The 18,517-nt window shown below is 59.3% G+C and overlaps 2 protein-coding genes across 4 annotated transcripts; one reads left to right on the forward strand and one right to left on the reverse strand.

Moving 5' to 3' along the window:
- The first annotated feature begins 87 nt into the window (after positions 1-87).
- GSK3A (glycogen synthase kinase 3 alpha) lies at positions 88-9,714 on the forward strand. The gene is made up of 11 exons (XM_045891618.2): positions 88-548; positions 2,414-2,601; positions 4,004-4,087; positions 4,244-4,354; positions 5,929-6,059; positions 6,155-6,261; positions 7,243-7,340; positions 7,429-7,524; positions 7,874-8,060; positions 8,377-8,469; positions 9,020-9,714. Exons 1-11 carry the CDS (start codon positions 266-268, stop codon positions 9,091-9,093), a joined length of 1,452 nt encoding a protein of 483 aa, XP_045747574.1. The 5' UTR covers positions 88-265; the 3' UTR covers positions 9,094-9,714.
- On the reverse strand, positions 6,877-17,206 carry ZNF526 (zinc finger protein 526). 3 transcript variants are annotated; one of them, XM_045891616.3, is made up of 3 exons: positions 17,102-17,206; positions 14,715-14,812; positions 6,877-14,615 (listed from the first exon to the last, which is right to left on the reverse strand). In XM_045891616.3, the coding sequence occupies exon 3, from the start codon at positions 14,593-14,595 to the stop codon at positions 12,565-12,567; it is 2,031 nt and encodes a 676-aa protein (XP_045747572.1). In that variant the 5' UTR covers positions 14,596-14,615; positions 14,715-14,812; positions 17,102-17,206; the 3' UTR covers positions 6,877-12,564. The 3 variants fall into 3 exon arrangements, with proteins under 3 accessions (XP_045747572.1, XP_045747573.1, XP_054367411.1); XM_045891617.3 differs by having other exon boundaries at positions 14,715-14,889; XM_054511436.2 differs by lacking the exon at positions 14,715-14,812 and having other exon boundaries at positions 17,102-17,201.
- Positions 17,207-18,517: the final 1,311 nt, after the last annotated feature.

The raw sequence follows: 18,517 nt of genomic DNA on the forward strand, positions 1-18,517 counted from the left end.
CCCCGCGGTCGGCTCTGAGGCATTTGCAGACTCCATTTCCCGGCGTGCCACGCGGTTCCCTGTGCGGACCGAGGGCGGCGACGGCGGCGCGTAGGGCAGGCGGACTGCATCTCCCGGCGTGCCCCGCGGCGGGCGCTGGGCCGGAGCCGGAGCCCGAGCGGCGCGGCCTGGAAGAGGCCAGAGCCCGGGGTAGGCGGCGGCGGCGGCGGCGGCGGGGGCAGCCCGGGCAGCCCGAGCCCCGCGACCTGGGCCTGCGCTCGGCGCCATGAGCGGCGGCGCGCCTTCAGGGGGCGGCCCTGGGGGCTCGGGCCGGGCGCGGACCAGCTCCTTCGCGGAGCCAGGCGGCGGCGGAGGCGGCGGCGGCGGCGGCCCCGGGGGCTCGGCCTCCGGCCCCGGCGGCAGCGGCGGTGGGAAGGCGTCGGTCGGAGCCATGGGTGGGGGCGTGGGGGCCTCGAGTTCCGGGGGCGGACCCAGCGGCAGCGGCGGAGGCGGCAGCGGCGGCCCCGGTGCGGGCACTAGCTTCCCGCCGCCCGGAGTGAAGCTGGGCCGTGAGTATTAGCGGCGTCCGTGGGGGGTGGAGATCAGGGTTCCTGAAGCCCTTCAGACGTCGATCAGGTTCTTCCATATGCCCAGATAGGAGCTCCAGCTCACTGGGCTTCCCAAAGATGGGATCTGAGCTCTCCCCCTCGCAGAGAAAGGGATTGAGGGGTTACCATCAATTGGAGTTTAGGATTAGAATTAGTAATCCTCAAAAAACAGAGGTCACAGATTCCTGTTCTTCCAGTACCGAGGTCTTGGATCCTTGAGCCTCAAAAACAGGAATCTGATGTTGCCATCCATTAGACAACAGGACCAGGAGTCATCGTCGCTTGCTAATGGGGCTAGAGAGTTATTGTTCCCAAAAAGAATAAGATCACCATCACCCCAAAAGGAGGGGGATCTGGATTTGCTTCCCTTTAGAGGATGGGGATTTGGAATGAATATCACATAGAAATGGATTTGGGCTTACTCTGTCCCCAAAAGATAGGGTCACGGCTTCCCAAACCTGGTATCCAGGCAGTCTGTGATTTTTAAAACGCAAGACCTGTTATCATCACCCATCTATAACAGAACTGTATGCCCAATGGTAGGAATTAATGGTTGCTGCTTTTTAGAAATAAGGACAAACTGGGAATCAGTGCATCCTGCAGATCAAGTCCATAGTCACTTTTCTTTGGCTTGGGGCACCTGGCTGGTTCAGTCGGTAGAGTATGCAACTCTTGATCTTGGGGTCATGAGTTCGAGCCCCACGTTTGGGGTAGAATTTATTAAAAAACAACCAACAAAGAAACTTGTGGTGGGTCTTTTTCCACAAAAATGAAACAGAATCAGGAAGGGTCACAGTTCCCCATAGAAGATGGATCTGAGGTTAAATCCTCTTCGTTATCTGGAGATATGGTGTCACTGGCTCTGGAAGAATAGCTATAGGATGATCTTCTTCCAAAAGACGATGACACTGACCCCTCAAAACAGATCTGATTTATCAGTGACCCGTTTTCTTTGGGGAACTGATGAAAGGTTCCCCAAAGAAAAGGGATCACTCTTCCCCAAGAACGCCATAAAGGTTTGCTGCTGTCTAGAGAATGGAACTGGGAATTACAACTTTCCTTCAAATGCTTGAGGCCTGGATAGCCCCTTGTTAACGGAGGTCAGGTTCACCATTCCCACCACTTAGTACTTGTCCATTGGGGGTCACCCAAATACATGAAGGGGTGTGGGGTTCTGGACCACACAGATGAGGAGGTCAGGTCAGCACCTTTTCGAACCCCGAAGTATTTGGGGAAGGGCTAACTGTCCCCCAAAAGTGAGAGCCATGGCACTGGGCACTCACACTTGGAGGAGTACTTTCTGCCACCAAAACCCAGTGGCGGTTACCAGCTCTCCCAAGTAGGACTTAGAGGTCACTATCCCCCAAGCTGTCAGAAGCAAAAGTAAAAAAGCAAAAGTACCTCAGGGTTACTGCTCCGGAAAGTGGAAGAGACTGGGTCAGGCTTTCCCCAGTCAGGAGGGGGCCCCAGCAGGCAATAAGCTCAAGAGTGGATAGAGTGTGAGGATGCCCTCAAACCAAGAGGGACCAGTGATTTACTGCTTACTAGCGATAGAAATTACAGCTTATCAACACTTGAACAGCAAGAGGTTTACTTGTCATTGTCCCCCCACATGAGAAATGGCAGGATTTAGGGTTCCCTGAAGGGAAGAGGAGAAAGGGCGCCTGGAGGTATCCAACACCCACCTTTGCTCAAAGACCAGGAAGGGACAAGGAGGCCCCCAGTGAGCATCCTGTAGTGATTTTCCTCCCTCCCACAGCCCTGTGTGATCGGGTGGTGGCAAGAAGGGGAAGGTCAGTGGATCGTGTGTCCCCTTTGTTCCCCAGGTGACAGCGGGAAGGTGACCACAGTGGTAGCCACTCTAGGCCAAGGCCCGGAGCGCTCCCAGGAGGTGGCTTACACAGACATCAAAGTGATTGGCAATGGCTCCTTTGGGGTCGTGTACCAGGCACGGCTGGCTGAGACCAGGGAACTGGTGGCCATCAAGAAGGTTCTCCAGGACAAGAGGTTCAAGGTAGCTTGGGGCAAATGGGGACAAGGAAGTGTGACCAGGCATGATGGGCGAGAGGGCCCTAGTGAGAGTGCTGGACTTGGGTTTCCACAGGGATCTGAACATGGGCCAGAGAAGGGAAGAAGAAGAGAGTGAATTGTGTGGAAGATGGGGGTGCGGGTTCCACGAGAGCCCAGAGCTGCTGTTTATTGGGCTTTGGGTTGGTGTGAAGTGCTTTGTAGGCAAGTTCATATTTAATTCACGTGAAGATTCTTTGAGGGTAGGTATTGGTGTGTTGCTAAGACTGAGACTCGGATAAGAGAATTAACTTGAGGGCAAGACTAGACTCTGGCTTGTCTGATCCCGAAGCCTCCCACCTTACCCACTAAGTTACCCTTCTGCACAGAGAGGGAAGGACGCTGGTAGAGGTGATGAGTGTGTTTGTGAAGGTCATGCTCTGACCCAGGTGCTTGGCAAGGCAGGGTGAAATCCAGCCTGCCCTATGCTCACCAAACCATTGTGCCTTGGTGTGGGGCTGTATCTCCCTGAGGAAGGGGTGCCCTTTCCTCCTTCATACAGCTGTGCCCTGGAACCTAGTGGAAGCCCAGGGAACAAGGAGAGGATGGAAAAGGTGGAGGTTGAGGGCTACTTGGCGTTGTAAGGACTGGCGTTTTGGAGCGTAGGCTAGTCTGGATATAAAGGACCCGAGCCTAGGCTGGGAGGGAACCAGGTCAGGGCCTGGGTCTTGGCAGTGAGAACCCTCGGGCAGGAGGAACTCCAGAGTGTGGGTCAGAATTTGATTAGTGTTGAGTCCCAGAAGTGAGAGGGATCTGAGGGCAGGAGTTCCCGAGGCCAGAACTCAGGGGAACAGAGAATAGGGAAGAGACCAGGACTGTGTCTCGGAGAAGAGGCTGAGGCCGGACCCCCTATGGGAAGATGGAAGTCTGGAGCCTGGGACTCAGGATCCAAGTCAGGGTTCAAGGGCCCAGATGCCTCTAGGGGAAGCAATAGAGAGGAGTGGGGACCAGGGTGAATTGGGTGGCCAGTACTTGTCTTTTGTCACTCAGGCCTTGTGTGGCCATGTCATCTGATTATTCAAGACAAGCTGGAAAACTGAATTTATATGTGAAGACATTTGATTTTCAAAGGTCAGCAATAAATCGGACACTTTTGAATGGTGGGCTGAAAAAAAAAAACCCATCTGTAGGTTGGGTTTAGCCCATAGGCCTCCAGCTTGTGTGTAAGGGGAATGGGTTGGGGTGAGGAATTAGGGGCTGCCCCAGAGGGGCCCTGGAGCTGGGATGCGAGAAGTCAGCGCCTGGCTCCGTTGGCAGGAGCGGAGGAGCAGGGCTGTGGCAAGGGGCGCCAGGGAGGGGAGGCAGGGAGAGTCGGCTGTTGTCTGAGGCGTTTTCCGTTTGCTTCCAAGAACCGAGAGCTGCAGATTATGCGTAAGCTGGACCACTGCAATATCGTGAGGCTGAGATACTTCTTCTACTCTAGTGGGGAGAAGGTGAGACCTTGGGTGTGCGGGGGAGTCCTCCACCTGTGTTCCTGCCTGCCTTTTCCTGTGACTGCCAGTCCTTCCCCCGTTACCCCCACGAGCCTTCCCTTCCCTTCCCCACCCCGTTCCTCACAGTGCCTCACACCTCTCCTTTGCACTCTGCAGAAAGACGAGCTTTATCTAAATCTGGTGCTGGAATACGTGCCCGAGACAGTGTACCGGGTGGCCCGCCATTTCACCAAGGCCAAGTTGACCATCCCTATCATCTATGTCAAGGTGGGCAGGCGGGCAGGCAGGCTGTTGGGACCCAGGCCTACAAAGCCAGGGACCCTGGATCCTCCTGTCTTCTGTGGGTTCCCTCATTCTCCAGATTTATGTTGCTGTCTGCAGACTTTGGCGTTGCCTGTCCTTGTCTCCATAACCACCATAGACGGAGCTTGCCCAGTGCTGGGCAGGCCACCCTGAGGCCTGACTGAATCAGGGAGGCAGGCTGACTGGGGTCTGGGGAGACTGCAAGGGACCTGCTCGGGTCCACCGTGGGAGCCCGGCGGCACCAGTGGTGTTGGTGGAGTTAGCTCGGAATTGGGCTGGGGCCTGAGAATGCCGAGGGAGAGACACTGAGGTCCGAGTCCTGGCCTTCGGAGCCTTGGCAGAAGGGGGTGGGAAGGAGGCAGGGCTGGAGGAAAGCCTGCCTCTCCATCGTCTGTGCAGGCTCATTTCCCAGGGCCTGGTGCTGTGGCCCGGGTGTTACTCTCCTAGCTGGTGTTTGAATGAATGGGTGAATGGATCAGAGAGCCGAGGGCTGATGTGGAGAGTAGAGGCTGCGGCCGCCTTCAGCATCGGGAGGAAGTGGGTGGGTTCAGGTTTGATGAAGGTCGCTCCTCCTGCCGGCCTTAAGAACCCTGGGCCCAGGTGGGCCACAGAGCCCTACCGGTGGTTGGTGTTGGGGGACTCTGCTTCCCGGGAGGGGAGTCCTCTGGTTTGGTGAATCCCTACCATGGCTGCCTGTGTGCTGAACCCAGCACCGAGCAATTCCCGAAGCCCAGTTGACTGAGACCCAGACTTTGTTCCGGGAGAGCTCTGTTTAGCCGAGCGGACAGCTGTTGTCACAAGGAACTATAAAACGACTAGCAACTGCCATATTAGAAGGAGCACAGGGAATTCTGGAAACAGGCCCCCAGGCCTGCCTGCTTTGGGGGATAAGGAGGATCAAGGAAGGCTTCCCGGAGCTCATCAGGTGCAGGGTGAGGAAGCGGCATCTCTAGCCAAGGGCAGCGGAAAGAGAGGAGGAGGGGGGCCCGGGAAGCTGGCCTGAGCATTTACTGTGTGCTGGGCACTGGTCTAGGCCCTGGGGGACGCGGCGGCGGAGACGAACACACCAAGATCCCTGCTCTCTTGGCACTTATGTTGTAATCAGTGGGAGGGAGAGTGGCAGGAAAATCCAGCCGGAGAGAGGCTAGTCCGTGGGTGGTTTTGACTGGCAGACGAAGGAGGCTGAGCCCTTCCTATAGCCGGTGGGTTTGGAGCTGAGTGACTGACTCCCACGAGGCCTTCCTGACGTCGGGCTTCTGCTGAGGTGTGTGGCCGAGGTAGCATTCTCGAAGTGGGGAGCGGCAGCGGCCCGGATGTTGCACATGCCCCGTCCTGAACTTACGGAATCGGAAGCTCTGGGAGCGGGACCCCGGGGTCCCTGTTTTAACAAGCCCTTGCAGTGATTCCGGCACATACTAAAGCTTGAGGTCCCGGGGGCGGCAGGAGAGATTTTGAGCCAGGGAGAGGAGCACGGGAGGGCCCTGGAGGCCAGGCGGGCGGAGCTGGGCTGCAGCTGTGCCGTCCCCTGCCCCTCCCAGGTGTACATGTACCAGCTCTTCCGGAGCTTGGCCTACATCCACTCCCAGGGGGTGTGTCACCGTGACATCAAGCCCCAGAATCTGCTGGTGGACCCCGACACCGCTGTCCTCAAGCTCTGCGATTTTGGCAGGTGGGCCTGACCGGGAGTGCACTGGTTGGCCGAGGGGCGGGGGGGGGCCCTCCGACCCTCGCCTTCTGTTTACTCCTGCCCCCCTCTTCCCGCAGTGCAAAGCAGTTGGTCCGCGGGGAGCCCAACGTCTCGTACATCTGTTCTCGCTACTACCGGGCCCCGGAGCTGATCTTTGGAGCCACGGATTACACCTCATCCATCGGTCAGACTTACGGGAGGGCGGGGGTGGGCAGCGGCAGGCGCGGCAGCTTTTGCGTCTTCTGCGGGCTGTGGGCCGCGCTCCGTGCTACAAGCCTAGCCGCGTTCTTTCATCCAGTCCTCCCAGGCTTCGGGGGGCGATGCTGGCGTCTTGCTCGCTGCACAGACGAGCAGGCTGAGGCGGAGAGCGGTGAGGCCGCCTGCCTGCATTTGCCCCGCTGGGGCTGGGCAGGGCCGGGCTCTGGAAGCTGACCTGACTTCAGAGTCCACTCGGGCTCTGGAACCTCCCAGTCTGCCCTCTCCTCCCGGCCTGGGGCGGACGGGCTAAGGCCCGGGGGAGGGGCTGCCGGGGACGTTGGAGCCGAGGCCTGCCAGCCAGCCCGAGGGTGGGACATGCTCATCTCACCAGGCCTCCGGGGGCCGGCCCCGCTGGTGGGGATGACGGTGCTACCTGCCAGGCTTGAGGAGAGGGCGTGAGGGGGTTGGGAGAGAACACTCAGCAGCAGTGTGAACTGTGTGGTTCTTAGGGGTGAACTTGTGCCTCGGGGGGTCGAGGTACAGAGCAGGGAGGGGCCGAGAGTACCAGCCTGTATGTAGCCGTTCCCGTGGGCAGGATAGAGCCTGGGCCCAGGACTTCAGGCTGGACCTTCCCGAGGCCCAAGAACACAGAGGTCTGTGCTAGCTACATTGGGCTGGCTGGAGGCTGGAGGTAGAGCAGGGGCTTCCTGGGGTCGGGGCGGGGAGAGAGGCAACAAAGGTGGCAAACACTTGGATCGCAGAGCACGGCGCCGTCAGGCAGACCTGGAGGTTCAACAGCGGGCTCCCGTGTCCCTAAACCCTGCAGGACCTGGAGCAGGGTGCTGCTTCTCGGGGCCAAGTGAAAATGGGGCTCCCTCCTGGCACCCTCAGGATGACTGTGGGGGGAGAGAAGCGTTGGCGAGGGGATGGGTGGGGCAGCCCTGACCCTCCCCGCATTCCCCCTCAGATGTGTGGTCAGCTGGCTGCGTACTGGCCGAGCTCCTCCTGGGCCAGCCCATCTTCCCCGGGGACAGTGGGGTAGACCAGCTGGTGGAGATCATCAAGGTGAGGGCATGGCAGGAGTGGGCAGGGATGGGCAGGGATGGGGCTGAGGGATAGGGGCTTTGGCTCAGACCCGTCCCTTCTTCTCCAGGTGCTGGGAACACCAACCCGGGAACAGATCCGAGAGATGAACCCCAACTACACGGAGTTCAAGTTTCCCCAGATTAAAGCTCACCCCTGGACAAAGGTGGGACGGGGCTAGGGGCTCAGGCAGCATGGCCGAGGTCCCCTTTGGAGGCCAGCTGGTCTTGGGACCTGGCTATAGAGTCAGGGCTTGGGAATGGGGCCGTTAACTCATCAGATTTCAGTTTATGGCATCTCCCATCCTCCGGAAGTTGAGGGTCCACGGTAAGTTTGAGTGCCATTTCTCTGCTGGGGAAACAGGCTCCCTGCAGGGCCTGTCCCATGACGGGACCCCCGCGAGCTGCTCACCCCAAAGAACGTGGTTTCCCCTTAGTGGTCGTGCCTCGTATGGGAAGTGGGGGTGCGGGAGTCCACAGTGCCTGGGCGGCTCACCCTCCTGACCACCCCCTAAGGTGTTCAAATCTCGAACGCCGCCGGAGGCCATCGCACTCTGCTCGAGCCTGCTGGAGTACACACCGTCCTCAAGGCTCTCCCCTCTGGAAGCCTGCGCCCACAGCTTCTTTGATGAACTGCGATGTCATGGAACCCAGCTCCCCAACAACCGCCCGCTTCCCCCCCTCTTCAATTTCAGTCCTGGAGGTGAGGGCACGGCTTGGAATGCAGGGAGCCGGAAGGGCAGGCAAAGGTTGTGGAGGAGGGCTTGGTGTTAGAGAGAGGAGTGGGATGCTGAGGGAGGGGTGCTCGCCCCCGATGCCAGAGCCCCGAAGCTGCTTCACCCGTGCTCTGCGGTCACGTGTGCCGGGCCCCTTCTGGTTTGTCATTTAAAGCGTTCAGTAGCTACACGTGTCAGCTGGCCTTGCCAAGAGCTGGGTTGCTACCTGGTGCCCCTTTCTAACCCCGACCCCGTCTCCCAACACCCCGCCTCCTGACTGGGCATGTCCAATCCTGTCTCTAGAACTCTCCATCCAACCATCTCTCAACGCCATTCTCCTCCCTCCTCACTTGAGGTCCCCAGCGGGCACTGCCTCCCTCACTCCATCCTCACAAGGTAGGTCGGGGGCCCTCTGCTTCTCAGCCTGGGAGGCCAGCCTGTGCCTACAGCCCTGGAGTTCCCCGCACGGGTGTGGAAATTGTTGACATCTGATAGCATACACGTGAACAGCCACCTTCGTCGGGTCTGATTGCCTGTATTTGTGTTTAAGTGCCAACCGGAAAACCAAAGACCTAGGTCTGGCTTGCACAAACAAACAAAACGTTAAATTTGTTGTCCACATTTAAAAATTGAGGCCACTGCATGTTACAAATCCAGATTTCCTATGTCTCTTGGGGAAGAAAATCCGACTGGGCAGCAGGGGGCCTGCCTTTCCTCAGGGCAGTGCTGTGAGTTGGGGCCAAGTTCTAGCCACCCTCTCTTCTGTGGGGCCCGGCTGTCTGGTGAGTCACTCAGTGAGCAGCCTGGCCCTTTGGCGTCCGAGTATGCAGCGCTGGACCTAGAGCGGCAGCTGTCCGTTTCTGACGTAGCATCCCCCACTGGGTTCCTGCTCTTGGGGGAGGTCTGAGAGGCAAAGGGTAACTGTCTGCTTTTTCCTCCCCCTCAGCTTTAAGTGAGGCTCAGACCGGCTCGGACTGGCAGTCACCTGACGCCACAACTCCCCTCACTAACTCTTCCTGAGGGCCCCACCAACAACTCTTCCATCTGGGAGCCCCCAGTGGGGCTGGGAAGGGGGACCATAGCCCATCAAGCTCCTGACCTGGCTGGGCCCCTAGACTAGAGGGCAGAGGTAAATGAGTCCCTGTCCCTACCTCCAGTCCCTCCCTCACCAGCCTCACCCTGTGGTGGGCTTTTTAAGAGGATTTTAACTGGTTGTGGGGAGGGAAGAGAAGGAAGGACAGGGGGTTGGGAGGCATGAGGACCTCCTACCCCCTTGGCCCCCTCCCCTCCTCCCAGGCCTACACTCCTCCAACCCCTCCTCCCTTCCTGTGTCCCTTGTAAATAGAACCAGACCAGCCCGTCTGCTCCTCTTCCCTTCCCGCCCCCCCCCCTCGGGTGTAAATAGATTGTTATAATTTTTTTCTTAAAGAAAACGTCGATTCACACCGTCCAACCTGGCCCGTCCCCCTTCTACAGCTGTGTCCCCCCTCCTGTCCTCGGCCCCTAAGATCTCCTCCCTCCTCTCCCCACCCTGGAGGGCTGAGGGGGTGGGTGTGGGGGAGCTCCCCATGTCTTAGTTTCCACAGTAAGGTTTGCCTGTGTACAGACCTCCGTTCAATAAATTATTGGCATGAAAACCTGCTTCCTGTCTGGCTGCCTTGTTTCCATGGAGGTGAGGGAGGTGCCCTGAGGGGCTGTGCTGGGACAGGACCTCTCAGGCAGGGGCACCGTGGACAGTGAAGCCAGGCTGGGCTGCCGGAGGCCTGAGTCCCGGCCCTGGCTCACGTGCCCAGCCTCCCCGGGCCTCTGCTCTCCTTCACGCATGTGATGAACAGAGTCTGGCTCATCCGCTGCAGAGGCCTCGGGGGAGCCGGCCTCATGGACCCTGCCATCGTCCTCTTCTGCCTCAGGAGGGAGGCAGGCACTGTCCTCCCCAGGTGACAGTTGAGAACTGGGGATCAGGGGTCAAGGCCATAGAAAGTGGCAGAGTCAAGACTTGAACAGAGGGCTCTGTGTCCCACAGCCCGAGCTACCTGCTGCTTCACGCAACAGCAGATGACATGTAGTCACTCAGGCCAAAACAGCCTGGATGTAGACTCGTAGTGGGCACGGACATGGGCAGAGGAGCGGTCCTTAAACCCTAACAGATCTCCAAGCTTTCATTTCTGTTTCAAACAGGGCACGTACCTGGCCCCCGTCTAGGGATGCTGGGAAGCGACAAGCCTGGGAAGGTTGGTGCAGAGAACTTGGCTTCTTCCCTTGCTTTGAAAACATGCTGGGGCCAGATGGTGGGGCCACGGGCAGAGGGAAATGGCATCTCTTACATGTGGTGCCAATGGTATGTGAGGGCAGGAGGCCCCGGAAGTGGAAGGAGGCCTGGGGAGGAGCAACTGATATGTCCTCCACTGGACTTCAATTGTGAAGAAAAAGGGAATGAGTTTGTCGTCATTTTAAGTAAGCTATGTCCACTGCGGGGGGTGGGGGGCGCACTCAGCTTGAACTCACGACCCCGAGGTCAAGAGCTGCACGCTCTACTGACTGAGCCAGACAGGTGCCCCAAAAGGGGAATTCTGAACATGTCCCAAGAGTTCAGGGACTGTTCCTGTGGTACCTGGACTCTCCAGTCTGCTTAGGCCAGCCCCAGGGGTAACTATACTGCCCAGAACAATCCCTGGCCTTCCCTGCTCGATACCTTCTGGATACCACCTTGTTTGTAAGATGAATACATACAGCAAGTAGACCAGAGACGGCAGCAGGGCTGGTCCCCCTGCCTCCCTGCTGCTCACAATTGTTCAGCCACGAGGTCACTGAGGTGGTCCCTGACCCTCCCTCCCACTCCTGTGGCTTCTGCCCTAGTCTGATCCCATCCTTTCCCTCCTAGACCATCTTCAGCCTCCCCCTGGCTCCACCTTCATGCCAGGAAGCCCTAAGCCCCACTTTTGACCCTCTCTTCCCCCCTATCCCACCCTGCCCCAACTTCTGGGGCAGGCTTTCCCTGCCTTCCCAGGTCCGGGCCTGCCTCCCTCCCCAACAACTCTCAGCCATAGCCTCCCGTGCCTCAACACCTCGCTCTGTAGAGGCCCGGCGGGAGCTTGCCCCAGGGACCTGCCATAAATCATCTGCTGCTGTTTAGAGAAGGAAGGACTGCCACCTTAGGTAACCTTTGAAAGGGTTGGGGATCCCCTCCTATTCCTAAGACCTTTGATCTTTCGGGGGCCCCAACAAACCCCAACTGCTCTGTGACGCCAGCTCACTTTTCCTCCAGCGGTAGCAAACCCTCCTCTGGGCGCCACCTCCCCCCCCGCCCCCAGTCTCAGGTCACACTCACTCAGCAGTACTGCTTAGAGACATGGGCTGAACGGACCCCCTGGATTCAAATCTCCGCGACACTGCTGCCTACTGTGAGACCTTGGGTGAGTCTCATCCGTACAACAGGGCTAACGCTGAGATCACCTCACAGGCCTGCTGGGTCACAATCCGTGTACGGCGCTGACCGCGTGCCTGCCACGGCTAGGCAGCCGCGTTCGCTGTTATTGTAGCTGTGAATAACTGGACGGTCTCCAAGCAGACCAAGAACTCACCCTCCTCTGCAGTGCTGTCTGCCTATGTTCTCTTCCTCTTTCGCTACCAGATTCCTAGTGTTCCCTCAAGGACTACCTCCTTCGGGGTGGGGGGAGGGGCGGGGGGGGAGGAGGGGTTGTTCCCTGCTCTGGGATCCCACTGTCCCTGCACATCCCCATCACAGCCCTGAGGACGGCGGGGCTGAGATCTGCCTGCTCCGCAGGGGCAGGGCAGAGGCCTGACTCCTCTCCGGCCCCCAGCATCGCCCAGCACGTGCGAGGGGGGCCTGAGGACTCCAAGGCTGAATGAATCAACAAGACACACTCAAGAGAGCAAGGCCATCAGTACTTGGGTGCTCCTCCTGCCCCGCCGTGTGCCTCCTGGGGCAGCGCCTGGCTCTGAGTCATCATCCCTGGGGCTCCGGCATTTCTTTCGACATTGTCAAAAGGGAGCTTAAGGGAGCCCAGAGAACTCAAGTACCTTTCTCCACCAGGCAGAGCCAAGTCCCGGTGCCCCGGGGTCCAGGGGAGGGGAGGGCTTGGGGACGAGCGAGAGCCTGAAGAGGCATACGACGGTGCCCAGCACCGATCTGGCGCGTGGTCGGGGCTCAGGAAAGGTTACCTGACGTTGCCGGGCACCAGGGTGATGGATGCAGAGCCAAGAGTCTTGGCGAGCCCCGTTTTGCAACGCAGTGGGATGACCTGGGACGGATCGCCATCAGGCCTCAGAGCTTCAGTTTCCCCACAGGCAGAGAAAAGTGGCAAGAGACACCAGGGCAGGGCCCTTGTGAGGAGTCCGGGGGTACGAGGCCAGGGTGGATCCCGGCACCCGGTGGGTGCCGGAGCAGCTTGCCGGGGTGCGGGTGGGGGGGCTCCCCTCGCCCCCCAGAGGGGCCCACAACGGCCATCTCACTGCTGCTCCCCAGCCGTGTCACACGAAGGCCGTGTCCAACTGCAGGAGCCCGCCCGCCTCACTGGCCCCCAGTGCCGCCTGGCACAGCTGCAGCGTGTCCTCCAGCGCCAGCGGCTGCGACGTCTCGATGATGGCGATGGTCTCCCCGAGCTCGGTGCACATGATAGTCTGCTGAGGCTCGGGCGGCGGCGGCGGCGGCGGCGGGGGGGCGGGGGGCAGGGATTGCGGCGGGGGCGGCGGCGGGGGCCCGGGGCGGGCGCGGGCGTGGACGCGCTGGTGCAGCCGCAGGCCGGCCAGGGCGTGGAACCAGCGGCCGCAGGTCCCGCAGTAGTAGGGGCTCTTGCTGTACAGGCCGGGGCCGGGCAGGCGGGGCGCGCGCGCGAAGGCCACGGGCCGCAGGTGCAGCCTCCGGTGCTGCTGCAGGTTGGAGCTCTGCGTGAAGCGCTTGCCGCAGTCCAGGCACTGGTAGGGCCGCACGCCCGTGTGCGTCAGCTGGTGGCGGCTGAGGTTGGCCAGGGAAGCGAACGTCTTGCCACACGAGTGGCACTGGAAGGGCCGCTCGCCCGTGTGCGTCCGCAGGTGGTTGCGCACGTGGACCAGCTTCTTGAAGCCCTTGCCACACACGCCGCAGCGGTGCCGCCGCTCGGGGGGCCCGTGGACGGCGCGCCGGTGCCGCGAGAGCCGGGAGGCCGAGGCGAAGGACTTGGAGCACTGCGGGCAGGGCAGCTGGGCGGGCGGGGCGGGCGGCGGCGGCGGCGGCGCGGCGGCCTCGGCGGGCACCGGGGAGGCCGCCGCCGCCGCCGCCGCGGGGGGCGCCCCGCTCTTGCCGGCGTGCGTGCGCCGGTGGTAGAGGAACTTGGTCATGTTGCTGAACGTCTTGCCGCAGCGGCAGCGATGCAGCGGGTTGGCGGTGTGGGCCCGCCGGTGAGCCACCAACGTGAGCTCGGTGCCGAAGCCGCGGCCGCAGTCCACGCAGAGGTAGCGCGCTTCGCCGCGGTGCAGCCGCAGGTGCTGCTCCAGGGAGGCGGCCTTCTTGAAGACCTTGGAGCAGGTGGTACACTCGTGTGTGCCCCCGATGTGGGCCCGCCCGTGCGCCAGCAGCCGGTTGGCCGAGCTGAAGCTGCGCTGGCACTGCGTGCAGTGGAAGGGGTGGGCCGCCGATGCTGGGCCGCGGGAGGCCCGCCGGTGTCGCCGGCGCGCCTCCGCGGCCGTCCAGGGTTGGGGGCAATCCGCACAGCCCTGGGCCCGGCCGGCTGTGGACCTGTCGCCTCCCGTAGCATCCTCACCGACCTCTGCCGCCACCTCCTCTTCCTCCTCTGTGTCTTCCTCTGTGTCTTCCTCTGTGTCTTCCTCCTCCTCCTCTAGCCCGTTGCGCTCTTCTTTCTCTAGGGAGTCAAAGTGGGTGCCCTGATGCTCCAAGAACTCCTCGGGAGTGGCACAGAGGGTAGAGCACTCGGGACACTCGTAGGGCTCCATCTTAACTTCGGGTGGAACTGGGAGTGGCGGGGGTGGCATCGGAGGGGGCATCGGGGGCGGCCCTGGTGGCTCGGTGGCTGCAGCAGAAAGGTGCCGGGCCTTGCGATGAGCCACCCACAGCTCAGGCGAGGGGAAGAGCTCCTGGCAGTCCCCGCACTGGTACTGGATCTGGCTTGCAGACTCCCGGAGGTGGGCGTCCTGGTGGGCCAGGAGCTCGCCGGGGGACAGGATGAGCTGGTTACACTCCCCACACTGGAAGGGCCCTTCCTCAGGCCCTGCCATGAGCTCGGGCTCCAGGCCAGGATCCTGGGCGGCCAGTGCCTCATCCTCGGTGACAGTGGGCACATGCTGTTCCTGGTGCGAGAGGACTTCCTCCAGCGTGTTGTAGAGACTGCCACACTCAGAGCACATGAACTGGTGATGCTGGAAGAAAAGGGACGAGGCCAGCGCCTCCCCAGGTGTCATCTCGGTCACCTCTGCTGACATCTCCCCGAACATCGGTGTTGACGTCTCCACCGCCCCTGGTGACATCTGTGTGGGCAGCTCAGCCACCTCAGCCGCCACCTCTGCCATGGTGGGGAGGGGGGCAGTGCCTAGAGAAAGGAGGGGGAGCTGGTGAGACATCAGGAACCCAGGGGCGGCGGGGGCGGGGGAGGCGGCTCAGGAGCTTCCCCGCTCGTCCCCTCACTCACCAGACTATCAATCAGCAAGCCTGGATCCAGTGCTGGTACCTCAGTTTTCAATGAACATGTGACTCCGAAGCGGATGCACGCCCCATGGTGCCAGACATCTGTAAGACAGCGACAGCCCCCTTCCGTCTGGCCCCTGAGGCTACCGTCCCTCCTTACCCGGAGGGCCACCCGCACCCTTGAGAGAGAGAGAGAATGAGAGACAGAGAGCACGAGAGGGAGGAGGGTCAGAGGGAGAAGCAGACTCCCCGCCGAGCAGGGAGCCCGATGCGGGACTCGATCCCGGGACTCCAGGATCATGACCTGAGCCGAAGGCAGTCGCTTAACCAACTGAGCCACCCAGGCGCCCCACCTGCACCCTCTCTAAGAACACGTGTCTCTTTATGCCTCTTGACCTTTGCCTGGATGGTTTCCTCACTGGGCACCACCTTTCCTCCTGCCATATGGACACATACAGAGCAGCAAAGAGTTCAAGAGCACAGGCTTCTGGACCAGACTGCCCTTGGCTTGAATCTGAGCTCCAGCACATTATTAACTTTCTCTCTCTGATGCTGTTTTGTCACCTGTGAAAGGGCGTAAAAGTAGTGCTGACCACAAAGGCCCTGGTGCCCGAGAAAGGTCAGACAGAACCATGACTTGTGGTTCTCCAGAACTGTTGTTCCTGAACCTGAAGTCTTTCCTGTTGCTATTCCTTCTGCCGAGAAAGTTCTCTCCTTTTCTGGTCTAGCAAAACCGTGCCCAGCATTTCCTTTGTGAAGCCTTTTCTGACATCTCTACATCCTCAGGGGGATGTCCACTCCTTTTTTTTTTTTTTTTAAAGATTTTATTTATTTAACAGAGAGAGACACAGTGAGAGAAGGAACACAAGCAGAGGGAGTGGGTAAGGGAGAAGCAGGCTTCCCGCCAAGCAGGGAGCCCGATGTGGGGCTCGATCCCAGGACCCTGGGATCCTGACCTGAGCCGAAGGCAGACGCTTAACGACTGAGCCACCCAGGCGCCCAGGGGGATGTCCACTCCTGCCTCCTTGGGGTTCCTGTGGTAATCTGTGCCACCTCTAGCAAAGCCAATATCACGAGCCCGGGATACAGTCTGTGCTCCTCTTCAGACTGAGCATGCAGGCATGGCAGGTCTGATTCACTGTAGGTGCTGATGTTACCAACAAAACCACGGACCTGGGACGGGGATCTTTAACTTCTGAACTTCCCTCTACATGCCCCCATCTCCCTTTCTACATGTGTGGGCTCAACACAACCCAGGCCTCTGAGCCACTTGAGCAAATGACTGTGCCCCTTACAACCTAGTTTCTGAATCCAACCTCCACTGTCTCCATCTCTTCTTTAACTCATCTGTTAGTGCCAGAGGGCAGGTGGAGCTCAGCTTAAAGCCAGGCAGGCAAAGATGCTCATATTAAGCTCCCAGAGAGCAGGGAAGTTAGTTTTTTCATCACTGATATATTTCCAGCACCAAGAACAATGATTAGCCCACAACAGGTACTCAGTAGATATTCTGTGAATGAAAAATGCTCCCTCCAGGAAGTGAGGCCATGAGAGTCTAACTCTCCCTGTGCCCATCCCACTTCTCCCAACAGACCAACTTTCCCCATGGACCATGAACTCCCACAATAACACAGCCGAGCACATGACCCTGTTTTCAGTTGATGCCCAATACATGCTACCTGAATAAATGATTCACTAAAAGCCCAGGACTTACTTTTTCCTAACTACCTATTCCAACTCCCTCACTAATATTTGAATTGCCACGGCCCTGCACACAACAGCCACCCAATAAAGGATCTTCCTGGAAGGAGTCAGCCCGGATCCCCAGAGTTCAGTTTTTCCTTGTTTACAGCCGCACTCCAAACAGAACTCCCATCAGGCGAGGCCCAAGGCCTGGTGTAAGGCTTACACACAAAGTAGGCACCCAGTACATGTCCCTCTGGAAGGTGGCCCAAGCAACCTAAAATTTGGACTTTTTGTCTACATTCCTCCTTTCCCAATTGTGGGATTGTGTACTATTGGTGGTGGAGAGGAGATAGGGACTTTTTACACGGTAGACCAGTAAGTCCTTCCAGGAAAGAACCCACCAGGGGCCTGGAAGTTCAACTTTTCCGCTACACGTCCCTTTTCACCGACCAGACTTATCAACTCCGCTGCACGAGAGCGCCCTGCAGGGGTGGGGGCGGCGGGCTCCAGGGTAGGGTCCTGCACGCCGCACGAGTGGAATCAATGCTCTAGGGCACATAGGAAGGAGCGCTCTCCTTCCACTCCACGCCGCTCCCGCCCTAGCGCAGGCCCCAAGGCTCTTCGTCCCCCGGTGTCCCCTTCGTTCTACCTCCGCCCTCTCCCTACGCCCAGCGAACTCTTCCCCCGCCCGCCCCGCGGCGCCCTCACCAGTCTCTCTCGCCTCCTGCAGCCCCCGCCGCTCTTGACACAGACCCTCTCTGCTCCAGGCGTGCGGGACCCCTCACTATCCACGCCTCCCATTGGGAGGTGCCCTTACCCGTGGCAGCCAATCAGAGCCGTCAGCGAAGGGCACGCGCCCTTGCGCCTGCGTGTTGACGTTCAGGCGGGGCTCGACGAGTTTCTCCACGCACACAACTGTTCCCTGTGGGCGGAGCTTGGGGGGGGGCGGCTCAGGCAAGCGCCTGCGCAGTTCTTCTGGGCTGCCCTGCCAAAAATCAGTTAAGTGGTGAGAAGTGGGCATCATTGGAAAGCGAGGAGTGAACTGGGTGGCCGGAGACCTTGACAGAGGTGTTATTTTGTAGCTGAAGAGGCTGAGCATCTCTGAGAGCATAGCTTTGGAGCCAGACACACTTGGGGTACTTCTCTCAGGGCCTCTCTTTTACTCTGTGTAAAATGGGCTTGAATCACATCCACCTCAAATTCTGTTGAGGGGTTGAATGAAATCAGACACGTAAAAGCGCTCAGCACTGATACACTGTGGATGCTCACTATAACCCATCTAACATGGACGTAGTCCTTCCCAGTTTGTAAAATTGCTTTCCCTTCCCTCCCACTCTTCACTTGATTTAACGATAGTCACTTATCGGGCGCCTACCGTGTCTGGCCCAGGAGTAGGCCTCAATAGGTGACAGTTGACATTAGAGATAGGGACTCTTCCAAGGTCACTGCTGCAGCCCAAGCAGAGCCAGTGCTGAGGCAGTGCCAGGCAGGACCTAGGTCCCCTGCCTTTCAAGGGGAGATAATTCAGGGGTGGGAACCACTCCGGGGAGACTTGTTTCAAGGTATGTGCGAGCCCTGACCTTGAGTCACCTAAGTGTGTGTGTGTTGGGGGTGTGGCCACCATGCCCAAGGCTCCGCCTCAGGGGAGCTGCTCAGACATGCAGCCTGGACTCCAGTTCTCTTGATAGGGACCTGCCCTCGCAAGAGTGCAACTTGTAGGTGCAGGTTAGAGAGGGGGTATTGGGAGGCTCCTTGACCTTGGAGGGCAGAGATTGGAAAGGGTTGTTGGGTGGGTGGGGGGCATTTGAGACAGGAAGAGGCTGTAATAGGGGACTGTGATGGATGCCATCAGGAAGGGAACAGTCAGGATGGAGGGGCCTGTTGCAATCGGGAAGGAGGTATTGGTTCCTAACATGAGATGGGGGAGCTTCCTTGTCTTGCTCAGGGGAAGGAACTTAGAGATGGGGCTTCTGTTGGGTGAAAGGAGATTCCATTTGGGGTCATGAGATGGCACGGTTGTGACGTAGGTTCCTGGTTGCCATTAGGAGTAAGGGGCAGGCTGATAAGAGGAGCGTCCAAGTCCAGATCATAAGGGGTCTGGCAGCTATTTGAAGCCAGGACGGT

The sequence above is a fragment of the Mirounga angustirostris genome, unplaced genomic scaffold, assembly GCF_029215605.1.
Source record: "Mirounga angustirostris isolate CCGP_5_RB_7025 unplaced genomic scaffold, mMirAng1.0.hap1 SCAF_16, whole genome shotgun sequence".
In the NCBI taxonomy this organism is placed as follows: Eukaryota; Metazoa; Chordata; class Mammalia; order Carnivora; family Phocidae; genus Mirounga; species Mirounga angustirostris.